General features: G+C 48.6%; 1 protein-coding gene across 1 annotated transcript; it reads right to left on the minus strand.

Moving 5' to 3' along the window:
- Positions 1-6,016: 6,016 nt before the first annotated feature.
- LOC144737827 (uncharacterized) lies at positions 6,017-21,136 on the minus strand. The gene is made up of 5 exons (XM_078620702.1): positions 21,110-21,136; positions 18,888-19,784; positions 14,374-14,580; positions 10,735-10,807; positions 6,017-6,150 (listed from the first exon to the last, which is right to left on the minus strand). Exons 1-5 carry the CDS (start codon positions 21,134-21,136, stop codon positions 6,017-6,019), a joined length of 1,338 nt encoding a protein of 445 aa, XP_078476828.1.
- Between the last annotated feature and the right edge of the window lie 1,828 nt (positions 21,137-22,964).

Below are 22,964 nucleotides of genomic sequence, written 5' to 3' on the forward strand. Positions count from 1 at the left end.
TGAGCGGCTCGAAACTCGCGACGACTTTCACGAAAACATTATGTTAATGAGCCGCCAGTTACTGGGCGTGGCTTTGCCCAAATAAGGATTGGCACTGGGACAGATATCGACAGCGGCCGAGCGGAGGTGACGTCACGCTCGAGAGCGCGGTGGTTGGGGGTGGGTGACATGACGTCACTAGCGAGGAACACCTCCCCCTGGCGTTTGACGCCGATGAGGTTACGCTGAGCGGTGACGTCAGAGAGCGGGGTCAGAGTTCAAGTTTGTTGAAATGAAGGGAGCGAGAGTTTCGACTCAGCCTCAAACGAGTACCCGGTGCGGTGTGTCAACATCGCCACTGGGGAGACAAAGGCGGCCGGGTGTGGTGCTGGACACCCACCCCCTCGTGTGCCGTGACGACCTCCATCGGTGCTGCTCGCGATGAGCAGCACTTTGTACATGTCGTTGCTTGGCTCTCCAGCACACTGCTGGCGACATTTCACGATGACATTTTCACGTCCATGAAAAGAGAATCGCCATACTAACCGATGCCGTTTTTTGGAAAAATTAGCCCAATTTTCCTAGCTTTATTTTTCAACGAAACGTGCATTCCTTGGTTGTGTTTAGCCTGAGTAGACTATATATTACGTTAAAAAGTGTGGAATTTCATGCATGAAATTTTCGAATATAAAAAAGTTAATCGGCATACTGTGCCGATTTTAGGCCAAATAAGCCCAACTTTCACAGCTTTATTTTTGGACGAATTTTAATTCCTCTATTGTATTTAGCCTTAGTATGCTATGTATTACATTAAAAGTGGGAATTTTCACCGTGAAATTTGAAGTAAAAAGATCAAATCGACAAAGTTAACCTATGCTGTTCTTGGCCAAAATTTTCATAGCTAGATTTTCCAAGAAAAAGTGAATTCCTCCATTTTGTTAAGCATTAGTATGCTCTATATTACATTAAAAGTGGGAAATTTCACGTCCCATAAATCAAATCGGGGATACTTATGCCGGTTTTAACCAAAATAAGCCAAATTTTCATAGCTTTATTTTTCAACAAAAAGTTAATTCATCAATTGTATTTACCCTTAGTATGCTATGTATTAGATTAAAAGTGGAACATTTTATGATGAAATGTGCACGTCCCAATATAGAATATCGGCATACTAACTGATGCCGTTTTTGGCCCATAATGGCCAAATATTTGCAACTTCATTTTTCAACAAAAGTGCAATCCTCGGGTATGCTTAGCCTTAGTATCCTATATATTACGTAAAAAAGTGGGAAATTTCACCATGAAATTTCATAAGTAAAAAGTGTGCATGACCCAAAACTTTTTTTTACAAGCAAGATACATCAGCAACAATGAGGCCATTTGCTGAATTCTTGGCTTCCCTATCCATGGCCATCCACCCACAGTCGTCCATTTGGCAATTCACCTGCAAATGGTCAACGCATCTTGGTCACCAAAGGAAATGCCCAACAACAGGCCCTGGCTCTACACCCTTATGGCGTTCTTGGTTTTGTGTCCAAGTGACCCATTTGCTGCCAACCTGCTCTACCATTAAGTTCCCTCCTACTATACATGGACTGCAAAAAAAATAGAAGCGAAGTGCTGCTGACGGTGAATCAGATGCCTTCGGACGAGTCGACACAGTTCATCCCAACAATCAGCAGTGCTACTTTCTCCCAATGCTTTTCAATGTTGCCAAAGGGCACAAATCTTTCCAAGACCTATAAGCAGTGGAACGAGTTGTCTGTCAAACATACAGGGAAGCTTGCAATCTTCGTACAATTCTTGCGCATGATCACCTTAATCATAAAGCTATGACAGAAGCTTATGTTGGTCAGTCCCCTTTCCAACTGACATTGCTCTTCTGCATGACTCATCAAGTTTGCAGCCCATCTAACCCCATGGGACTCTGGCAAAAATACAAAGAGGGCATGAGTGAGGACATCCTCCAAGGAGTTCAATAACAAAATACAAACCTGGACGACAACTTTCTGATGTTATCTTCAAACAGGCCCTCATCCTCCTTCACGACAAACTGCACTCCATTGCTGGAAAATACTTCACGTCTATGGGACTACCAACACCCTACAGGGACAACCTGCATGCCCTTGCTCAAGAGATCCTAGTGAAATATGCTATTATTCTTGACAGAATCTTACATTTTTTTGGGAAAATTAAACAAAGCTGATGGATGCACAAATAGAAGCCTACAAGGAAATCTTGGAAGACATTGAGACTACAAATCGAGTCATTTGTATCCTTGATGCACCTGCCAGTACTGGGAAGACCTTTGTTTAGAAACTGCTCCTCGCTAAGGCTCGCCAGAGAGAGATAATTGCTCTAGCTGTGGCATCATCGGGGATTGCTGTGTAAGTCGATGTGTGTGTGTGAGTCGATGTGTGTATTTGAGTCCATATGTGTGTGTGTTTAGGTCCATGTGTGTGTGTGTAAGTCGGAGTATCTGTGTCTTTTTTGCCCAGGCAATGCCAGATGTTTGTGTGTGTACGTCGATGTGTGTGTAAGTCCAAGTGTGCATATTAGTCCATGTGTGTGTGTTAGTCCATGTGTGTGCATGGCTTCATGTAAGTCACTGTGTGTGTGTCTATGTGTGTCAGTTGATGTATGTACGTCGATGTGTATGTGTGTTAGTCCATGTGTGTGTTATACCATAGGTGCTCGCTAACAGCACTTGCCCCTACAGTCTGTTAAGGCTATATGGGGGATCTTTGATCTTTGTTAGTTCATATTTGTGTAAGTCAATGTGTTTGTGAGTCGATATTATGTGTGTATAACACCATGTGTGTGTATCTAAAGTCCATGTCTATGCGAGTCCGTATGTGTGGAGGCCAATGTGTGCGAGTCTCTGTGTGGAGGAGTAATATAGGGATGTGACCTCATGCTCGTTGTTCAGTGCGATGACGTCATGCGCGCTGGGCGAGGTGATGACGCCACGTCTCCTCTCGGTACTTAAGGGGGACCACGTAACGAACGCGGGGTTACTGTAGGAGCCCGGGAAAGAGAGCGGTTGAAGAGCCAGCCAGGGGTAGAGCTCAGGGAGTCTGGAGACAAGCCGGCCGTAGTGATAAAAGGTGCTGCTCTCCTCGGTCGGTCGGTCGGTGTTGGCTGAACCCCCGATCTGACTCGAGAGAGAGAGCCTTGGCGCTAGCCGAGCTAGGAACAGACAGAGTGAAGGTTCGTGTGAAGAAACCTAGTGAAGGACACTTACCCCTGGGGAAGTTATCCAAAAACCCTTAATAAATAACTGGCGCAAGCCCTTAACTGAAGACCTGCCTCCGTGTCGTCATTGCACTTCAACATATGTGTAATGCGAGCATAAACGGGGTGGTTGCTGGCCTCCGCGCCAATCACACGGAGCATGTGGGAGGAGCCACTGCTCACCTCGGCTCCAATGGGAGACGAGGTGAATGCGGGGTGGAGACGGGGGCAGTACGGGAAGGAGGAGTCAGGGTCACGTGATGGGAAGGATATAGGGAGAGAGCCGGAAGAGATCGGGAAGTTGAAACGGAGCGAGAATAGTGGAAGCCACGCTGGGCAGTGCGGGAGATGGCGCCATCTGCCACGTGGTGGAGCAGCGCCATCTGCCACGTGGTCGAAGACCTACGCACACCGTCGGCCAGCGGTGTGCGTGGGGTAGACGGGGCTAGCAGAGTGTGAGAGGCTAGCAGAGTGTGCGGGGCACACGTGGCTTGTGAGTGACTAGCAGAGTGTGCGGGGCACACGTGGCTAGTGAGTGACTAGCAGAGTGTGCGGGGCACACGTGGCTAGTGAGTGACTAGCGGAGTGTGCGGGGCACACGGAGCGAGCGGTGTGGCTGGCGGCGTGTGCGGGGCACACGGAGAGAGCGGAGCGGCCACCAGCGAGGGCGGGCCACACGGAGCGTCGCGGGGCGCGCGGCGGAGGCGGCGCGGGTCCAGGCGAGGACCAGCGGGGTGCGATACGAAGAACCTAAATAAACGACAACGGAGACCAGGAAAGCCTGACAGAGTCGTTTATTACATATGTATGTGAGTCCATGTGTGTGCGTGGGTCCTTGTTGTGTGTAAGTCCATGTGTGTGTCTCTTAGTCGATGTGTGTAAATCCATGTGTAATTAGGTCGATGTGTGTGTGAGAGTCTACGTGTTTGAGTCGCTGTATGTGTGTACGTCGAATTGCGTGTGTAACTCCATGTGTATCTGAAGCGAATGTCTGTGCGTGTGTGTCTAAGTCCATGTGTGTGTGTGTCTTTTTCGCCCAGGCAACGCCGGGTACTTCCCGCTCGTACTCTTATATCAGCGCACTTCGTCTATCTGTGATGAACACTGCACTTTCCATCGTTTTCATGCAGGGGGCGCTGCAAACCTACGCGCCCCCTGCATGAATGATGGAGGCGCAGGGACAGACGTTAGCTCACGTTGGAATCGATCTGCAGACGGCGGTTTTCTGGCACGGTTAGCTCTATGTCGCCTTATCTCCACCCTGCAATCCCAACCAGGTGAAAGTCCGCATCGAACCGAACCCCAGTAAGGCCATCTACTTAACGACAAGAGAAAATTCACACGAAATGTTGTTTTCAATGAAGGCTTCCAGATGTAAAATTATATAAGCTTCAATGAAGAAATAAAATTATCTAATTCAAAACGGAGCATCGGGAGTTTGCGTGGATGCGTCGTTCGTGCGCAATTTTTTTCGTGACTTTCCTGGCCCAAGGCCGTAAATGGTTGTGAGGGGGCTGTAGGCGGTCAGGCTTGCTTCAACCCATGGTTGTGAACATCCAGACGTTAATCGGCAAGGACCATTTCTTGTCCAAATTCGCCAACATTTAAGACGTCATGCAAATTTCGAATGAGTGTTGTGTGGAGAATGTATCTGTAGTGTTGATATGCGCTGGCAGTAGGGATCGTGTGTCAGCGCGTGGTGATTGGCTGTGTGTTGGTGACGCGCGCTGACAGTGAGGGATCGTAGGTCTGCGCGGGGTCATGGGTTATGTGGTGGTGATTGGCTGTGTGTTGGTGACGCGCGCTGACAGTGAAGGGATCGTGTGGCAGCGCGTGGTGATTGGTCGACTAAGGTGGGTGCTCACATCGCGGTCCGCATAGGCTCCGTCTCCTCGGGAGCGGAGGGCTTCTATAAGGCGGTGCGCGGGGGCGCTCGGGGAGTTGGTGACCAGTGAAGACAGAAGACGGAGGAGGAAGAGATAGGGCCCTGAGACCCCTAGTCCCGCTGTCCTTGTGGGGACCGGGACCCTGTGTGGCTCAAAGGTGGGACCTTGGGACCCGGGGCCGGACGTCCGTGTGAGGGCCGGGCCGCGGGACCCAGAGGTCGTGACCCACATCCAAGCTGGGGTGGGTCTGTAGGTTCCCCCGGATGCTATGGGGCTGGAATGCCCGTGTGTGTGTAGCCGGGTGGAACGTGTAGCGTGAGCTGTAGTAACCACACGTGTCGGGTGGAACGTGTAGCGTGAGCTGTAGTAACCACACGTGTCGGGTGGAACGTGTAGCGTGAGCTGTAGTGACCACACGTGTTATTGTGGCAAGACAAGTGTTAATAAAGTGTGCTACCCGTCAAGTGGTCTCCCGCCGTCATTCACAATACTACAACTGGCGTCTGGAGTGAAACAATCTTCCAGCCATGGATACCAGGAAGACTCATCGGACTCACGAGTGTGACCGGGAGGAAAACCACGACGACTCGGGCCAGCAGGCATCAGGGGGAGAAGATGAGGAGATGCCGGCGCCACAGGACCCCTCATGGGTGCCCAACGAGCGGCTAGGGGCTGATGCCGGACTCCGCGACGCGCACTCCCGCCTGGCAGAGCTACTACTCGCCGCGGCGTCCATCCTAGCGGAGATCACCACGTCTGGAGGAGCGAGAACGTCGACGGACATTGAAAGGGCTCACGTTGTTGATTCCCGCCAAAACGATTTTGAAATTCCCGCCATTTCTGCTTAGCGGTCATCTATTGGCGGGAACTGCGAGCAACACGTAACGGGAGTCCTCCAATCCCTGCCGCTTACGTCGTCAGCGCGCGCTGCGGGCCGCCATCAGCCACCCGCCATAGGGGCTGCCATTTTGCAGGTTGACGGTGCGGCGCGGGAGAGTCACAAGGCAGAGGATGACATCATTTTCCAGCAGCGTCTTCCCGCGTTGACCGCCTTCAAGGCAGAAGGCGGGGACTGGGGCGCATTCCAACGAAGATTTCTCGCCCATCAAGAGATGTCGGCCTGGTCCGACGCTACGGCGCTGCGGGCACTGCCTGCCATGTTGGACGATGACACGCTCGCGGCCTTCAGGTCCGCACCGAGATCGGACCGCTCCACGCTCAAGGCTGCGCTGGGCCTCATGGCCAAAGTGAACGGACCACCTTCGGCCTGCCGCCACCAATTTTACGAGCGACGGAAGGCGGACACAGAGACCGCGCTCGCCTACCGCACGGCGTTGTTGGCTCTCGCCGATGCCGCGTTCCCTCGTATGGACGAGGAGGGGCAGGACGCTATGGTTTTGGAACAACTGCTGAAGTTGGCGCAGGACCTGGGGGTCCCCATCAACACGGCCGACGAAGTGGACATATGTTCATTGCGTGTTGCAACGAGTATCCAGGCGCACGAGGTCCTGAAGCGGAAACAGGTGGTCGTCTGCACTGCTGCTGCGGTCTCAGCTCCGGCCCCGGTGGTCACCGAGCCCCAAGTCGTTCGCCCACGGGAGGAGGCGTTCGCTGCAGCACGAACGGGGGATTGGAGGTCGGGGGGTCGTTCGCCTCTGCGATCGACCCGCAAGCTGGAGCAACCGAGACCTCCGACGTCCCTCATCACGTGCTTCAACTGCGGCCTTCGGGGCCACGTGGCGTCCGGGTGCCGCGCTCCACGTCAGCGCGCCACGGGACCTCGGTTGGACGACGACCAAGGCCCCAAGTCGTCCCAACTACCCCCGGCAAGTCGCGGCACTTCACATGCTCGGCCTACATACACGACACACATGGGCCGTCGCTTTGCGGTGGAGGATGTGCGATTGGGGGTCGGGGATTCGGTTCGAAGAGGGGGGTTCGTACGGGGCCGGGGGGACATTAAATGGTCCGAGTTGGGCCACAGAATAGTGGCCGCGGCGACCGGTTCGTCGGTCATTACGGGATTCATAGACGGGGTCGAGGTCAGGGTGTTGGTGGACACGGGAGCGTCGGCGACTATAATTTCCGACCTCATTTATAACATTCTCCCCGTCCAATGTCGACCTCTGCTTCCGGTGGACGTGCCATTTGGGGGCTCGTTGGGTATTATCGGTCAGATTCGGGCGACCATTTGCATAGGGGATATTAAATTGGCGGGACCTGTTTTCGTCTCCTCTTCCCTAGCGGTTCCTTGTCTGTTGGGCACAGATTTTTTGGCTAAGATGCCCATTAAAATTTTCGTGGATCAACGTTGTATTGAGCTGCCATTGGGTTGCCGTATTTCATTTTTATCTAACCCTACTGAAATACGGACGGCGTGCGCGACGATCCAAGCGCTAGCGACACAGACGGTGCACGTGCCCCCGGGTTCGCAGATGTTGATACCCCTCCGGTTGCGGAAGCCATTGGGTGGGGAGACTGCGGGACAAGGCATGCTTTTGGGTCCATCGAATAGAGCTGTCGGGGGTCTGCATTTGGCGGTGGCTCAAACGTTGGTTCGGGCTGACGGGGACCCGTTCGTTATGGTGTTAAACGCTGGTTCGCGGCCGGCCGTTATTCCGCAGGGCACCGTGCTTGCTCACGCGGCACGGGTCCCTGCGGAAGAGCGCCTTGTTGCACATGTTGATCCCGTCCCGGCGCAGAAAATTCTATCGGGTGATGACCTTGAATGGGTCGATTCGCTGTGTGCGGACTCCAGTGATTTGTCAAGGGTGCAATTGGGTGCGCTGCGTGCTCTGCTGATCGAATTCTCCGATGTGTTCAGCACGCACAAATATGATATTGGGTGCACAGACCTGTTACGCCACCACATTGAAACAGGCGATGCAGCACCAGTCCGGCAGAATCCCTTCCGGCTGAGTCCTGCCGAGAAGGAACACGTTCAATCGGCCGTCAATGACATGCTGACGGCCGACATCATTTCGCCCTCATCCAGTCCGTGGGGAGCACCTATCATTCTGGTTAAAAAGCAAGATGGGTCCTTGCGTTTTTGTGTAGATTTCCGTCGCCTGAATAAAATCTCCGTGGCTGACGCGTATCCGCTCCCCAGAATGGATGAGTCCCTGGACGCATTGTCTGGGGCGCAGTATTTTTCTACACTTGACTTACTGTCGGGATTCTGGCAGCTGCAACTCGACGATGAGTCTAAACCTAAGACAGCATTTCGGACCCCAGGGGGCCTGTTCCAGTTTAATCGGTTGCCCATGGGACTCCACTCCGCTCCCGCGACGTTTCAGCGCCTTATGGAATTGGTTTTGTCGGGTCTGCAATGGGATACTTGCTTAATTTACCTTGACGATGTCATTGTTTTCAGTAAAACTTTTGAGGAACACCTCCAGTGATTAAGAGGGGTGTTCTTGTGGATGCGATTGGCTAAGTTGAAGTTTAAACCGGCGAAATGCCACCTTCTGCGGAAATCCGTGAGGTACTTGGGCCACATTGTCGATTCTTCAGGCATCTCCACTGATCCCGCGAAGACGAACTGTGTCAGTTCATGGCCAACGCCCAAGTCTGTTTCTGAGGTCCGCAGCTTCATTGGTTTTGCGTCCTACTACCGCCGATTCGTTGAGCATTTCGCCACCATTGCCAAACCCTTGCACGCTCTAACAGCCAAGGGAGTCAGGTTTCGATGGGGGCCAGAGGAGGAGGCCGCGTTCTGCTCCCTTCGGGACGCCTTGGTGGGTGCCCCGCCCTTACGTTACCCTGACTTTACGAGTCCCTTCTTGCTGGATACTGATGCTAGTAACACGGGCATTGGGGGGGTGCTCTCACAGGTCGTTGAGGGAGTTGAACGGATGGTCACCTATGGTATCAGGGTTTTGTCGCCTACGGAACAGCGCTACTGCGTCACCCGTCGCGAGTTGCTGGCTATTGTTTTTTTGTGCAGCAATTTTGACCTTATCTCTATGGCCGTCATTTAACGGTCCGGACGGACCACGCGGCGCTTCAGTATTCATTGAGGGTCGCCCAGCCCTCGGGCCAATTGTCACGGTGGTTGGAAGTCCTCCAGGACTATCAATTTACGACCACTTACCGTAAGGGGTTGCGCGACACCAACGCGGATGCCCTGTCGCGGTTGTCGCCTAGTCCTGAATGTGCGTGCTTGATGGGGTCGGCGCGCTGTAAACCGCCAGGTGCTGTGCCCGAGAGTGAGTTGGTCGCGGCCACGAATGCGCCGATGGTTGACGTTCCCGCTACCCCTGCGGGCGGGGACTCGCTACTCTCACTGTCTCTCATTGAGTGGGGCCGACTCCAGATGGCTGACAGCTCCCTGCTCGCGTTGCGTCGTAGGGCGGGGGGTCCCGAGGAGGGTCGAACACGGGCTGGCTCCTGGCTGCTCAAGCAGGGCCTGCTAATGAGGTGGGACAATATGTCCCGGCGGCACGTACTCGTCGTGCCTTCCGCTATGCGGGGCAAAGTTGTTTTGGCTGCACACGAACGCCTCTTACATCTGGGGGTAAACAAAACGCTTGCTCTGCTCCAGCGGGACTATTATTGACCGGGGATGGGGAGCGATGTGGTCAATATACTGAAGGGGTGTGTGATTGCGCCAAACGGAAACCACCGCCCTTTGCGCCAAATCCACCACTGCAGTCTATTCAGGTCTCGCGCACCAATGAGCTCGTTGCGCTGGATATTTTGGGGCCTTTTCCTGTCACGCCTAGGGGTAACAAGTACCTGTTGGTTGGTGTGGAATACTTTACCCGATGGCCTATGGCATGGCCACTCGCCAACCAGTCAGCGGCGGCCGTGGCGGACGCTTTTGTCCAAGGCTACGTCTTGGACAAGGGGGCTCCCGAACGCTTGCTGACCGACCAGGGAAATAATTTTTCGAGTAAATTGCTGCAGGAGGTGTGCGACCTTTTGGGTACTAAAAAGGTGCGTATCTCCCCGTACCACCCACAGACTGACGGGATGGTGGAGCGACTCCACAGGACTTTAACCTCCATGTTGTGCCAGCAGGTGTGCGAGGCACAGGTTGACTGGGACTTGCAGGTCCTGGGGGTTTTCGCCGCGTATAGAATGGCCCCCACGCAGCTACGGGGTTTTCCCCATTTTATCTGATGTATGGTCGGGAGGCCGATCCGCCCATGGAGACTCAGCTGGGACTTTCCGTGCCACGGCCTAATTCCAAATTGACCGACCATATTAAATTTAACATTGCTAAACTCGCCGAGGCACGGGAGGCAGCACGGCTTAATTCGAGATCTCGGCAAGTCGCCAACGAGCGCTTGCGTGCACGGAAGGTGTCCGTGCACGATTGGAAACCGGGCGATAGGGCCTGGCTGCACTGCCCTCATGCACCTTTGGCTACGTCACCTAAATTGTTGAGGCCATGGCGGGGACCCGTGGAGGTCGTGCGGGTTGCACGCCCCCAGTGTGTTCAGATAAAATGGGGAAAGCGCTGGTGGTACGTTCACCCCTCCCGGCTAAAACCGCTCTCGCCACCATATGGCCTTCCTTTGTGTCGTGATGACCGAGCAGGTGATGTGACCGACGACCCGGGGAGGGAGATTCTTTCGCCTGATCCTCACATGTTTTCGCCTGATCCGCTCCCAGGTGTCCGGGAACTGACGGCTGCCGACCACCGGCGACCAGATCCCCGGGGCACGGCCGGTTCTTCCAGGCCCGAACCGTGCCTTCCTGGGCTGCCGGTGCCACCGGACGGTCGACAGCGTCTCGTCCCGTATGACGGACCGGCCAGGCGGACTCGCGCTAGGTCGCGCAACTTTTCCTGACCGAATAAATGGGGTGGGGATGCGGGCCGACGCGGCCGGAGCGTCTCGTCACTACGTTCCCCGTCCGCTCGACCGCTTTATCACCCGTTCAAGGAGCGTGCGGAAGGGGGATCGGTAGTCAAGGAGACACTGGACACGTTTTTTTTCGGAATAGCTTTATTGTGTTGCTCGTCAGTTTGTACATAGGTTGTGTTGTGTTGTTGTGTTGTTGTGTTGTTGTGTTGCGTTGTTGTTGTGTTACGGGGCACACTTCGGGAGTGGGGTTTTTTTTGTTGGTTTGTTGTTGTTTGGCAGCCGGGCCGGCTGCGAGCTATGTGGGGGGGGGGGGGGGGGGGGGGTGATGTAGTGGTGATACGCGCTATTGGTAGGGATCGTGGGGTAGCGCGTGGTGATTGGCTGTGTGTTGGTGACGCGCGCTGACGGTGAGGGATCGTAGGTCAGCACGGGATCATGGGTTATGTGATGGTGATTGGCTGTGTGTTGGTGATGCGCGCTGACAGTGATGGATCGTGTGGCAGCGCGTGGTGATTGGTTATGTGCGCTGACACAAGAAGGGATCGTGTGGCAGCGCGTGATGATTGGTCGGCTAGGGTGGGTGCTCACATTGCGGTCCGCATAGGCTCCGTCTCCTTGGAGCGGAGGGCTATATAAGGCGGTGCGCGCGGGCGCTCGGGGAGAAGTTGGTGACCAGTGAAGACGGAAGACGGAGGAGGAAGAGATAGGGCCCTGAGACACCTAGTCCCGCTGTCCTTGTAAGGACCGGGGCCTTGTGTGGCTCAGAGGCGGGACCTTGGGACCCGGGGGCCAGACGTCCGTGTGAGGACCGGGTCGCGGGACCCAGTGGTCGGGATTCGTACCCAAGCTGGGGTGGGTCTAGAGGTTCCCCCGGATGCTACGGGGCTGGAATGCCCGTCTGTGTGTAGCCGGGTGGAACGGGTAGCGTGAGCTGTAGTAACCACCAGTGTCAGGTGGAACGTGTAGCGTGAGCTGTAGATACCACACGTGTCAGGTGGAACGTGTAGCGTGAGCTGTAGTGACAACACGTGTTACTGTGACAACCCAAGTGTGAATAAAGTGTGCTACCTGTCAAGTGGTCTCCCGCCGTAGTTTACTATACTACACATACATACAGACATTATATTAATGCATATTACATACAGACATGTTATATACTCACGAGCATAGTGTGATTCTTAGAGGACCACGGTGTGAAGCTAAGAATTTGAATGAGTTCATCTTCTTGGTTCTTTCGGTAAAGTCCTTCTATGTAACTTACCGAAAGAACCAAGAAGATGAACCCCTGCAGTCACGAAAGCTTTAAATCGAATTTCGAATGAGATTCGAATATCACACTTCAATGTACTTCGTTCTAATCTGTAACACTAGTTTATGATATAAATTTATAGCGTTAAAATGTATCGCTCATAGCTTATATTGTTAGAGTTCACAACATTATAGTTTACTATAACACTAGTTTGTAGTGTTATTTTAAAGCGTTACAATGTATAGCTCATAGTTTAAAGGTTATATTGTTAGAGTTTATAATGTTAGAGTATGCAATGTGAGTTTACAATTTGAGAGTTTGTTGAAGTGCCATGTTCTCGTGGGACCCGACACGGATTTGGAAATAATTGCTATGATCATGTCTGAGCTGGGATGAGCGACGAATGTTTACTTTGTTTAATCATAACTGTGTGTAGGTTAATGTCATCGGGGCTTAGTGAATACTACTCATGAATGAACTCATACTTATTTCGGTAGAAATTTGAAATCGTGTTGGTAGAACAAGTCGCCTGCCTTTTCAAGACGAATTGGTATCTTCAAGTGCGTCCGTAAAAATATTGCTATAATGCACAGCATAGGGAAGGCTGCCTTTTTCGGGAGATGTAGTTTGGCTAAGGCGCTGTGGCCGTGTGATGACACGGATTCTGAAGCAATGGAGTTAAACACTCGCTGCTTGGCCCCGTCGACAGCAGCGAAGGCTGTCATATACCGCCCCATTTACGAGTTGGCTGTTTGGGGCTGTATAATGTGTTTAGTTGAAGGTGCTAGGTGTTGTTTTCTTCTAACAGCTACTAACGTGCGTGTGTTGTCTGTTTTTAGGATTTGGCCATTGATGTTGTTCTTTTTATTGGGCGTTTTTTTGTTGAGTTCTGTCACTTGAGTGTTGCAGTTTGTTTAAGAATTCGTCACGTGAGCGTGGTGTTTTGATTGTGGGATTTAGTTTTTGTCACAATTTGTGATTCTTATAATAATTGTAACGATTCATAATCTCATGAGTTTATGATTCTGTGCGTGTATTTATACAAATATATTCCGTCTTTTGTTATTCGATTACATATCGCAGTGAAAATCGTGATTGTAATATGACCATGTTGTAATTGTAATAATTGTGTCCGATCCTTGCATGTACACTATACATACATATTAGCGATTCTTATACGACCACACTGTGATTCTAATGCTTCTAATGATATCATAATACCTACTAATACACTAGTTTATAATCGTTTAATGTTTAGTGTTATCGTTTATAGTATTAGTTTACATGTTATAGAGTACAGTTTATCCCCGACATAAGTAGGGATTAGGGACTGGTACGTTGATGAAGGATTAACTACGGGGACCTTTCCCCTCAAGGAACACGTGTTAATCGGGTAGACAGCCAAGATGCTGCCGGGTAAGGGCACACTTGTGTGACGGAGATCCTCCACCTGAAAATCTCTTAACATGTTTTTTCTAGGAACATTATGAAATAAAGACCGTACAAACATTTGTTAAAAATACGTTTTTATTCATCTGCAATCATTTTTACGTCAAAACTCGAAGGGAATATTTATTATGTCCTATGTTCACACATTTCCAGTACAATGCAAACCATTTCCGTTCCAGGAATACCAAAGCGTTAAAATATAATTCACCATGATTTCCTTATTAGTTAACCACATTTGTTCACTCTGCGTCTATGTTGAAGTCAAGGCCATATATCCAACGAACGCGCCATCAATGTACATTCTGAAAACCGGCTATCTAAAGCCGATTAATACCTATCAAAAAAAGCTAAAATGTTGAGTAAAGATGTACCTACAGACGCATTCCAACTTTAGCTCAACAGGAACACTTAACGACTACAATTGAACCCTCTCACAACCAGTGCTCTTCACACCACTTCGGCAAGTAATCCGATAACATTACAAACCACCACTGTGCACGTCACGAAACTCTCCCAAAAACTGTAGAACTAAAATGGTCAAAATTATAACCAAAAAGTACTCTATACCGATTAAAAGGTATAACCACATGACATAATATGTTTTCAGTCACCCCGAGCTCTCTGGTTGACTCTCGAGCCACTCCATTACATCCAGCCATCTCTCGGGATCCAACTGCATGGGATCGAAGGTGGAAACTTCTTCAGGACTCATTGCAGCACCTTGAATTTCAACTTTTGATTTCAGTTTCCTATCATTGTGAACCTTCTGATGCCTGTTCATGGTTGATGACCGTGCAAATGCCTTCCCACACACAGGGCACAGGAATGGCGTCTCGCCCGTGTGTGTTCTCTGATGGTTCTGAAGAGTTGACGAGTGTGCAAATGTCTTACCACACACAGGGCACAGGAATGGCTTCTCGCCCGTGTGTGTTCTCTGGTGTCTCTTAAGATGTGATGACCGTGAAAAGGACTTCTCACACACAGAGCAATTGAATGGCTTCTTGCTCCGTGTGCGTGGGGCTGTGGAGAGCCTCTCTGCTCCATGTGAGCGTAGTAACAGCAGCGGTGTTATTGAGTCAAAAGTACGCTATCGGCCGCAAGGATGTTTAGCGTTGAGTTTTGGATTTTGTTAACTGCTGAAACAAGAACGACACTCGCGTCTAACCGAGACGCAAAAAAATCCCGCTAATTTAACGACGAAAACGTTTAAGAGTTTATCCGCGAAAATAGACACTTACTTGGAGATTCACGGTATATCGATGTCTGAAACCCGTCTGAAGATGTCGCCACGAACTCTCCCGACACAAAGTCGCCTAAATGTCGACACAGCAATTGTGCTCGCCAGGCTGAGTTGTCTCGCGGTTGAAGGGCGATGAGCAGAGCGACGAGTCGAGCATCCAACCTCATCAATTTCCCTCTCGAAATGGCATTGAGCTCTGCTTCTGAGCCGCCTTATAACTCCCCCCCTAGGATCCAATCCTTTGTCTTTCAGGATATTTGCATTCGATTGTTAATTTTGGAAGGTACAATCCGCATGTCTATTAACATACCGAAGGGTAATGTGCCCATTGTGCTTCATGCATGAATATGTAAGTGCATCTCAGTGTGTAATTGTGCGCCTATTTTGAATAAATCGAAAAGCTTTGTCCTCGATTTAAAGTGAATGCAGAGAAATTAGCATGTAACTTTAGAAAAGGAAGAGAGCGCCTTCTCGACGAGGGAGTGAACCCCAATAGGTAATATTATTTTACAGCGTTGCAATGGATAGGTTGTAGTTCATAGGTTATAATATTATGTTTCACTATGATAGCGCTTAAGATGTGAGAGTCTACAATATCAGAGTTGATCAAATGCGACCATCAAGGGCGTCAATTAGTTAAGTTTGATCAGTCTTTGATCAAAGGCGTCATCCCATCACGGAACACCACCTCCCTGCGTATATAACAGCAACAGAAGCAACTACAGCAGCAACAACAGCAGCGACAACAACAGCAGCAACATCACATTTCGAGGGCGGCGCAGCTACTTCCGATTCTGCTGCCAAGCTGTTTGTAGTCGGGACCTGCTCTTGCAGGACCCCACACGTCTTTGGAAATGATTGCGATGATCATGTCTGAGCTGAGAATTAAGTCACTCAAGATTACTTTGTTTAACCATAACTTTAGGTAGGTTAGTGTCATCGGGGCTCTGTGAATACTACTTATGAATGAAATCACACTCCTGAATAACCGACATTGTACTAATGTTGTACTAATTTTGGTTGATCTAGTAGAACAAGGCACTTGCCATGTCCAGACGAATTCTTATCAACAACAGTGTCCTTAAATATGATGCTAAAATAAATGTTAAAGCTGGATTTAACGTGCACCTCTTAACCCCTCCCTCGCATTTACGACTAACGATTTGCATTTGCACGTAACATATATTAAAGTCCATTAAAATGCTAATACGACCATATTGTTATTCTAAAAATTGAATGCGATTCTTGCCCTGTACCCCCCCCCCCCCCACAGTTCACATATCCGACCTCCGGTTCGATTGAACAGATAATTGACATACATATCTGTATGTCCCCCAAGTTGCTCCGCCCATGGCGGGGTCAGGTAAAGGTCATAGAGGTGGGTGATGTAAAGACAGTGCATCAACTAAGGGACAAGATAGAGAGAGTTCGAGAAGGGAAGGCGAGACCAAGTGTGGGCGGAGGTTCACGTCGAGAATGAGAGAGGGGGAGGAACGAGGTTTGGGGCTGTTTTGGCTGGTTGCTGTCTCGTCGTCGTCGTTGCTATATCGTGACGCCTGGGGTCTGAAACCGCGTTAAAGGCTAAATAAAATAACCCTCTGCAGTCTGAGTCCGGAGTCATTGCAATTGTAATGATTCATTATTTCACGTGCTAATATTGGGTTTGTGCGATTATTTTACATATTCATACTGAATATTGTTATTTGATTCCATTTAGATGGAACATCCATCCATTAGTGGACAGCTTGATATTAATACCACCAAAGTGTTATTCAAATAATTTTAATCCCATCCTGATCCTGCACCTTCCGTTTCACATATCCCACCCTTGGTTCGCACGTCCATATTACATGCATACATGTTACATACAGACATTACATTCATGCATATTACATACATGTTACATACTCACGAGTGTGAAGCTAAGAATTCGAATGAGATTCGAATATCACAATTCAATGTACGGTGTTCTAATCTGTAATACGAGTTCACAACATTATAGTTTACTATGACACTAGTTTGTAGTGTTATTTTAAAGCGTTGAAATGTATAGCTCATAGTTTAAAGGTTATATTCTTAGAGGTTATAATGTTAGAGAATGCAATGTGAGTTTACAATTTGAGAGTTTGTGGACGTGCCCTATTCTCGTGGGACCCGACACGGATTTGGAAATAATTCGTATGATCATGTTTGAGCTGGGATGAGCGACTAATGTTTACTTTGATTAATCATAACTGTGTGTAGGTTAGTGCAACCGGGGCTTAGTGAATACTACTCATGAATGAACTCATACTTATTTCGGTAGAAATTTGAAATCGTGTTGGTAGAACAAGTCGCCTGCCTTTTCTAGACGAATTGTTATCTTCAAGTGCGTCCGTAAATATACTGCTAAAATACACAGCATAGGGAAGGCTGCCTTGTTGGGGAGATGTAGTTTGGGTAAGGCGCTGTGACCGGTTGATGACACGGATTCTGAAACAATGGAGTTAAACACTCGCTGCTTGGCCCCGTCGACAGCAGCGAAGGCTGTCATATACCGCCCCATTTACGAGTTGGCTGTTTGGGGCTGTATAATGTGTTTAGTTGAAGGTGCTAGGTGTTGTTTTCTTCTAACAGCTACTAACGTGCGTGTGTTGTCTGTTTTTAGGATTTGGCCATTGATGTTGTTCTTTTTATTGGGCGTTTTTTTGTTGAGTTCTGTCACTTGAGTGTTGCAGTTTGTTTAAGAATTCGTCACGTGAGCGTGGTGTTTTGATTGTGGGATTTAGTTTTTGTCACAATTTGTGATTCTTATAATCATTGTAACGATTCATAATCTCATGAGTTTATGATTCTGTGCGTGTATTTATACAAATATATTCCGTCTTTTGTTATTCGATGAAATCTACCAGTGAAAATCGTGATTGTAATATGACCATGTTGTAATTGTAATAATTGTATCCGATCCTTGCATGTACACTATACATACATATTAGCGATTCTTATACGACCACACTGTGATTATAATGCTTCTAATGATATTATAATACCTACTAATACACTAGTTTATAATCGTTTAATGTTTAGTGTTATCGTTTATAGTATTACAGTTTACATGTTTTAAAGTACAGTTTATCCCCAACATACTTCGGGATTAGGGACTGGTACGTTGATGAACGGTTAACTACGGGGACCTTTCCCCTCAAGGAACACGTGTTAATCGGGTAGACAGCCAAGATGCTGCCGGTTAAGGGCACACTTGTGTGACGGAGATCCTCCACCTGAAATTATCTTAACATGTTTTTTCTAGGAACATTATAAAATAAAGACCGGACAAACATTTGTTAAAAATACGTTTTTATTCATCTGCAATCATTTTTACGTCAAAACTCGAAGGGAATATTTATTACGTCCTATTTTCACACATTTCCAGTACAATGCAAACTATTTCCGTTCCAGGAATTCACCACATTTGTTCACTGTGCGTCTATGTTGAAGTCAAGGCCATATATCCAACGAACGCGTCATCAATATACATCCTGAAATCGTCTATCTAAAGTCGATTAATAGCATTCAAAAAAAGCTATATACTTGAAAAAAACGTTTAAAATGTTGAGTAAAGATGTACCTACAGACGCATTCCAACTTTAGCTCAACAGGGACACTTAACGACTACAATTGAACCCTCTCACAACCAGTGCTCATCACACCACTTCGGCACGTAATCCGATAACATTACAAACCACCACTGTGCACGTCATTAAACTATCACAAAAACTGTGAAACTAAAATGGTAAAAATTACACACAAAAGTTATCGATACGGCTTAATAGGTATAACCACATGACGTAATATTTTTTCAGTCACCCCGAGCTCTAGGTTTGATCCCCGAGCCACTCTATGACATCCAGCCATCTCTCGGGATCCAACTGCATGGGATCGAAGGTGGAAACTTCTTCAGGACTCATTGCAGGACCTTGAATTTCATCTTTTGATTTCAGTTTTCTATCATTGTGGACCTTCTGATGCCTTTTAAGAGTTGACGACTGTGAAAATGCCTTCCCACACACAGGGCACAGGAATGGCTTCTCGCCCGTGTGTGTTCTCTGATGACTCTGAAGATTTGATGAGTTTGCAAATTTCTTCCCACACACAGGGCACAGGAATGGCTTCTCACCCGTGTGCGTTCTCTGATGCTCTTGAAGAGTTGATGACTGTGCAAATGCCTTCCCACACACAGAGCACAGGAACGGCTTCTCGCCCGTGTGTGTTCTCTGATGCTCTTGAAGAGTTGATGCCCGTGTAAAGGCCTCCCCACACACAGAGCACAGGAATGGCTTCTCGCCCGTGTGTGTTCTCTGATGACTCTGAAGATGTGATGACTGTGCAAATACCTTCCCACACACAGGGCACAGGAATGGCTTCTCTCCCGTGTGTGTTCTCTGATGGTCTTGAAGAGTTGACGAGTGTGCAAATGCCTTCCCACACACAGGGCACAGGAATGGCTTCTCACCCGTGTGTGTTCTCTGATGACTCTGAAGTTGTGATGACTTTGCAAATGTTTTCCCACACACAGGGCACAGGAATGGCTTCTCGCCCATGTGTGTTCTCTGATGAGTTTGAAGAGTTGATGACCGTGCAAATGCCTTCCCACACACAGGGCACAGGAATGGCTTCTCGCCCGTGTGTATTCTCTGATGAGTTTGAAGAGTTGATGACCGTGCAAATGCCTCCCCACACACAGGGCACAGGAATGGCTTCTCGCCCGTGTGTGTTCTCTGATGACTCTGAAGATGTGATGACTGTGCAAATGCCTTCCCACACACAGGGCACAGGAATGGTTTCTCGCCCGTGTGTGTTCTCTGATGAGTTTGAAGAGTTGATGCCCGTGCAAATGCCTCCCCACACACAGAGCACAGGAATGGCTTCTCGCCCGTGTGTGTTCTCTGGTGTCTCTGAAGATGTGATGGCCGTGAAAAGGACTTCCCACACACAGAGCAATTCAATGGCTTCTTGCCTCCGTGTGCGTGGGGCTGTGGAGAGCTTCTCTGCTCCATGTGAGCGTAGTAACAGCAGCGGTGTTATCGAGTCAAAAGTACGCAATCGGCCTCGATTTAAAGTGTTTAGCGTTGAGTTTTGGATTTTTTTAACTGCTAAAACAAGAACGACACTCGCGTCTAACCGAGACGCAAAAAAATTCCCGTAAATTTTACGACGAACACGTTTAAGAGTTCATCCGCGAAAATAGACACTTACTTGGAGATTCACGGTATGTCGATGTCTGGAACCCGTCTGAAGATGTCGCCACGAACTCTCCCGACGCAAAGTCGCCTAACTGTCGACACAGCAATTGTGCTCGCCAGGCTTCGTTGTCTCGCGGTTGAAGGGCGATCAGCAGAGCGACGAGTCGAGCGTCCAACCTCATCAAGTTCCCTCTCGAAATGGCATTGAGCTCTGCTTCTGAGCCGCCTTATAACTCCCCCCCTAGGATCCAATCCTTTGTCTTTCAGGATATTTGCATTCTATTTGGTAATTTTGGAAGTTACAATCCGCATGTATATTAACATACCGAAGGGTAATGTGCCCATTGTACTTCATGCGTGAATATGTAAGTGCATCTCGGTGTGTAATTATGCGCTTATTTTGAATACATGGAAAAACACGTTCTCCATTCCCTCCATTGTCCTCGATTTAAAGTGAATGCAGCCCCGTGGCGTTGCCAAAAATCGCGTAAACACACATATGTACTTACTCACACACATGTGGACTAAGACACACACACATGGGCTTAGACACACATAGATAGACTGATACACACACAGCCCTACACACATACGACACACAGACATCTACTTGAGATACACAGACATGGATGTACACACATATGGACTCACACAAACGCATTGACTTACACACACATATTGAGTGACACACACATGTATAGACTTACATACACATGTGGACTAACACACATGTGGACTAACACACACACATGTGGACTAACACACACACATGTGGACTAACACACACACATGTGGACTAACACACACATATGGACTGACACACACATACACATGGGCGTACATGGCCACATCACAGACAGGCAGACCGTCGCAGCGTCATAAAAGCGCAGCAAAAAATGGAAAATTTAGCAACCTAAAAATAAGGAGTTTTGTGCACACAAACATTATTATTGTAATGTTTGTCAACTAATGTGTTTAATAATAGAAAACATTGGACTTGATTTGTTAGTGTAAGAAACTTGGAACTTTGTACTTACCATAGGCGTGTTGAGGCCTTGTGCCATGCGTAGCCCCCCTCCTGGCCTACATTGGCGAGGAGGCGGAGTTGGCACGTTGCCAGGCTAGGGGCTGGGCCGCTACCCCCCCACCCAGCATCCCCCGCCCTTGCAAGAATAATGGTATGTAAGCAGTAAAATATTATTATCTACGGAGTCTGTAGTATAAACTGGACACATCGTGTTGGGGGGGAGGGGCGAAGAGGACATGAAACTGTGAAGAAATATCCGCAGCGTCATGTGTGTATGTGTTGGCTGTTAAACGCGTAAAAGTAAATGTCCCGTGAGGTGGAGCGAATGCGCATCACTTGGTAGGCTCCCCACATGAACCTCGACATTCTCAGTTTCAAAAACAATGAACATGTATTTTAAAAATACGTTTTTTAAATCATGTGTATTGTTTATATGTAAAAATGTGTGATTGTTATATTCTTTGTATGTGTATATACTGTATATAGCTATTCTATTACATTGATACGACACATTCATCCAACAGTTGACAGTGTGATTCTAATACGACTAGCGGGATTCGAATAATTGTAATTCGATTCTTATGCTGCATATCCTACCCCTGGTTCGCATATTCACTTACCATACGTACGACCACAGTGTGAGAGATTAGCATGATGTTAATGTAATAAATAAGCATGTAACCGTAGAATAGGAGGAGAGCGGCCTCCTCGACGAGGGAGTGCAACCCAACGGGTGCAATCCAAAGGGCATGAGAGCATGATTTATAATATTATATGTTTGAGTTTAACATGTGAGAGTTTACAATGTCTGAGTTGATCAAATGCGACGATCAAGGGCATCAATCGGGTGCGATTGATCAAAGTATTTAATCAAAGGCGTCATCCCATCACGGACCACCCTGCGTATATGACTTCAAAAGAAGCAACAACAGCAGCAACAACACATTTCGAGGGCGACGCTGCTACTTCTGATTCTGCTGCTTCTGCTGCCCGGCTGTTTGTGGCCGGGCACTGCTCTCGCGGGACCGCACACGTCTTTGGAAATGATTGCGATGATCATGTCTGAACTGAGAATTAAGTGACTAAATATTACTTTGTTTAATCATAACTGTATGTAGGTTAATGTCATCATGGCTCAGCAAATACTACTCATGAATGAACTCACACTGTTTGATGACAGAAATTGTAAAAAAATTGGCTGCCCGTGTAGGACAAGTCACCTTCCTTGTCGAGACGCATTCTAAACACAACACAGTCCTTAAATATATTGTTAAAATAACCTCTACACCCGATTCAACATGCAGCTCCAACTCGGCCATGAGCAACCTACAGCACGCCCAGAGACAGGAGACCACGAGGGAAACGGCCTCAACTTGAAGAGAAAGTTGACAAACTCACGGATGCCATCACCCAGCTGCTGCAACGCCTGTCGGATGAGACGCTGCGTCCCGCGGCACCATCCAGGCGAGTAAAGGAAGAGCTGAGCCCGAATCGGAAGCCGCCACCCAAACATCAGCAGCAGTAGATGGCGTGATTCTAATAGGACCACGTTGTTATTATAATAATTTTGATGCGATCAAAACCGCGCACCTCCCAGGTTGAATTCACCACTCCCGATGTGCATCTACATGTAACATAAATTCTAGCTCAGTGTAATTCTAATACCACCATAGTGTTATTCTAATATTTTTTATCCGATCCTAATCCTGCACCCCCCAGTTCGCATATACGACCTCCTGTTCGCATGTCCAAAGGACATATTACATACATACGAGCACAGTTCGCTTGCACGTACACTATTATACATACATATGCGCAAATTGTGATTGTAATACGATCACATTGTAATTCTAATCATTTTAATG

The sequence above is a fragment of the Lampetra planeri genome, chromosome 74 (genome assembly GCF_965212315.1).
Source record: "Lampetra planeri chromosome 74, kcLamPlan1.2.h2, whole genome shotgun sequence".
Classification (NCBI taxonomy): domain Eukaryota; kingdom Metazoa; phylum Chordata; class Hyperoartia; order Petromyzontiformes; family Petromyzontidae; genus Lampetra; species Lampetra planeri.

Bases quoted from the DNA above. Each gene is read 5' to 3' on its own strand.
- LOC144737827 (XM_078620702.1), bottom strand. From the start codon at position 21,136: ATGGCACAAGGCCTCAACACGCCTATG. The intron at 14,581-18,887 runs GCATTTTCACAG...GTGTGTGAGAAG, and splicing joins TGTGCCCTGTGTGTGGGAAG to TCCTTTTCACGGTCATCACA. The intron at 10,808-14,373 runs GTTCACAATGAT...TGGCACCGGCAG, and splicing joins CCATGAACAGGCATCAGAAG to CCCAGGAAGGCACGGTTCGG.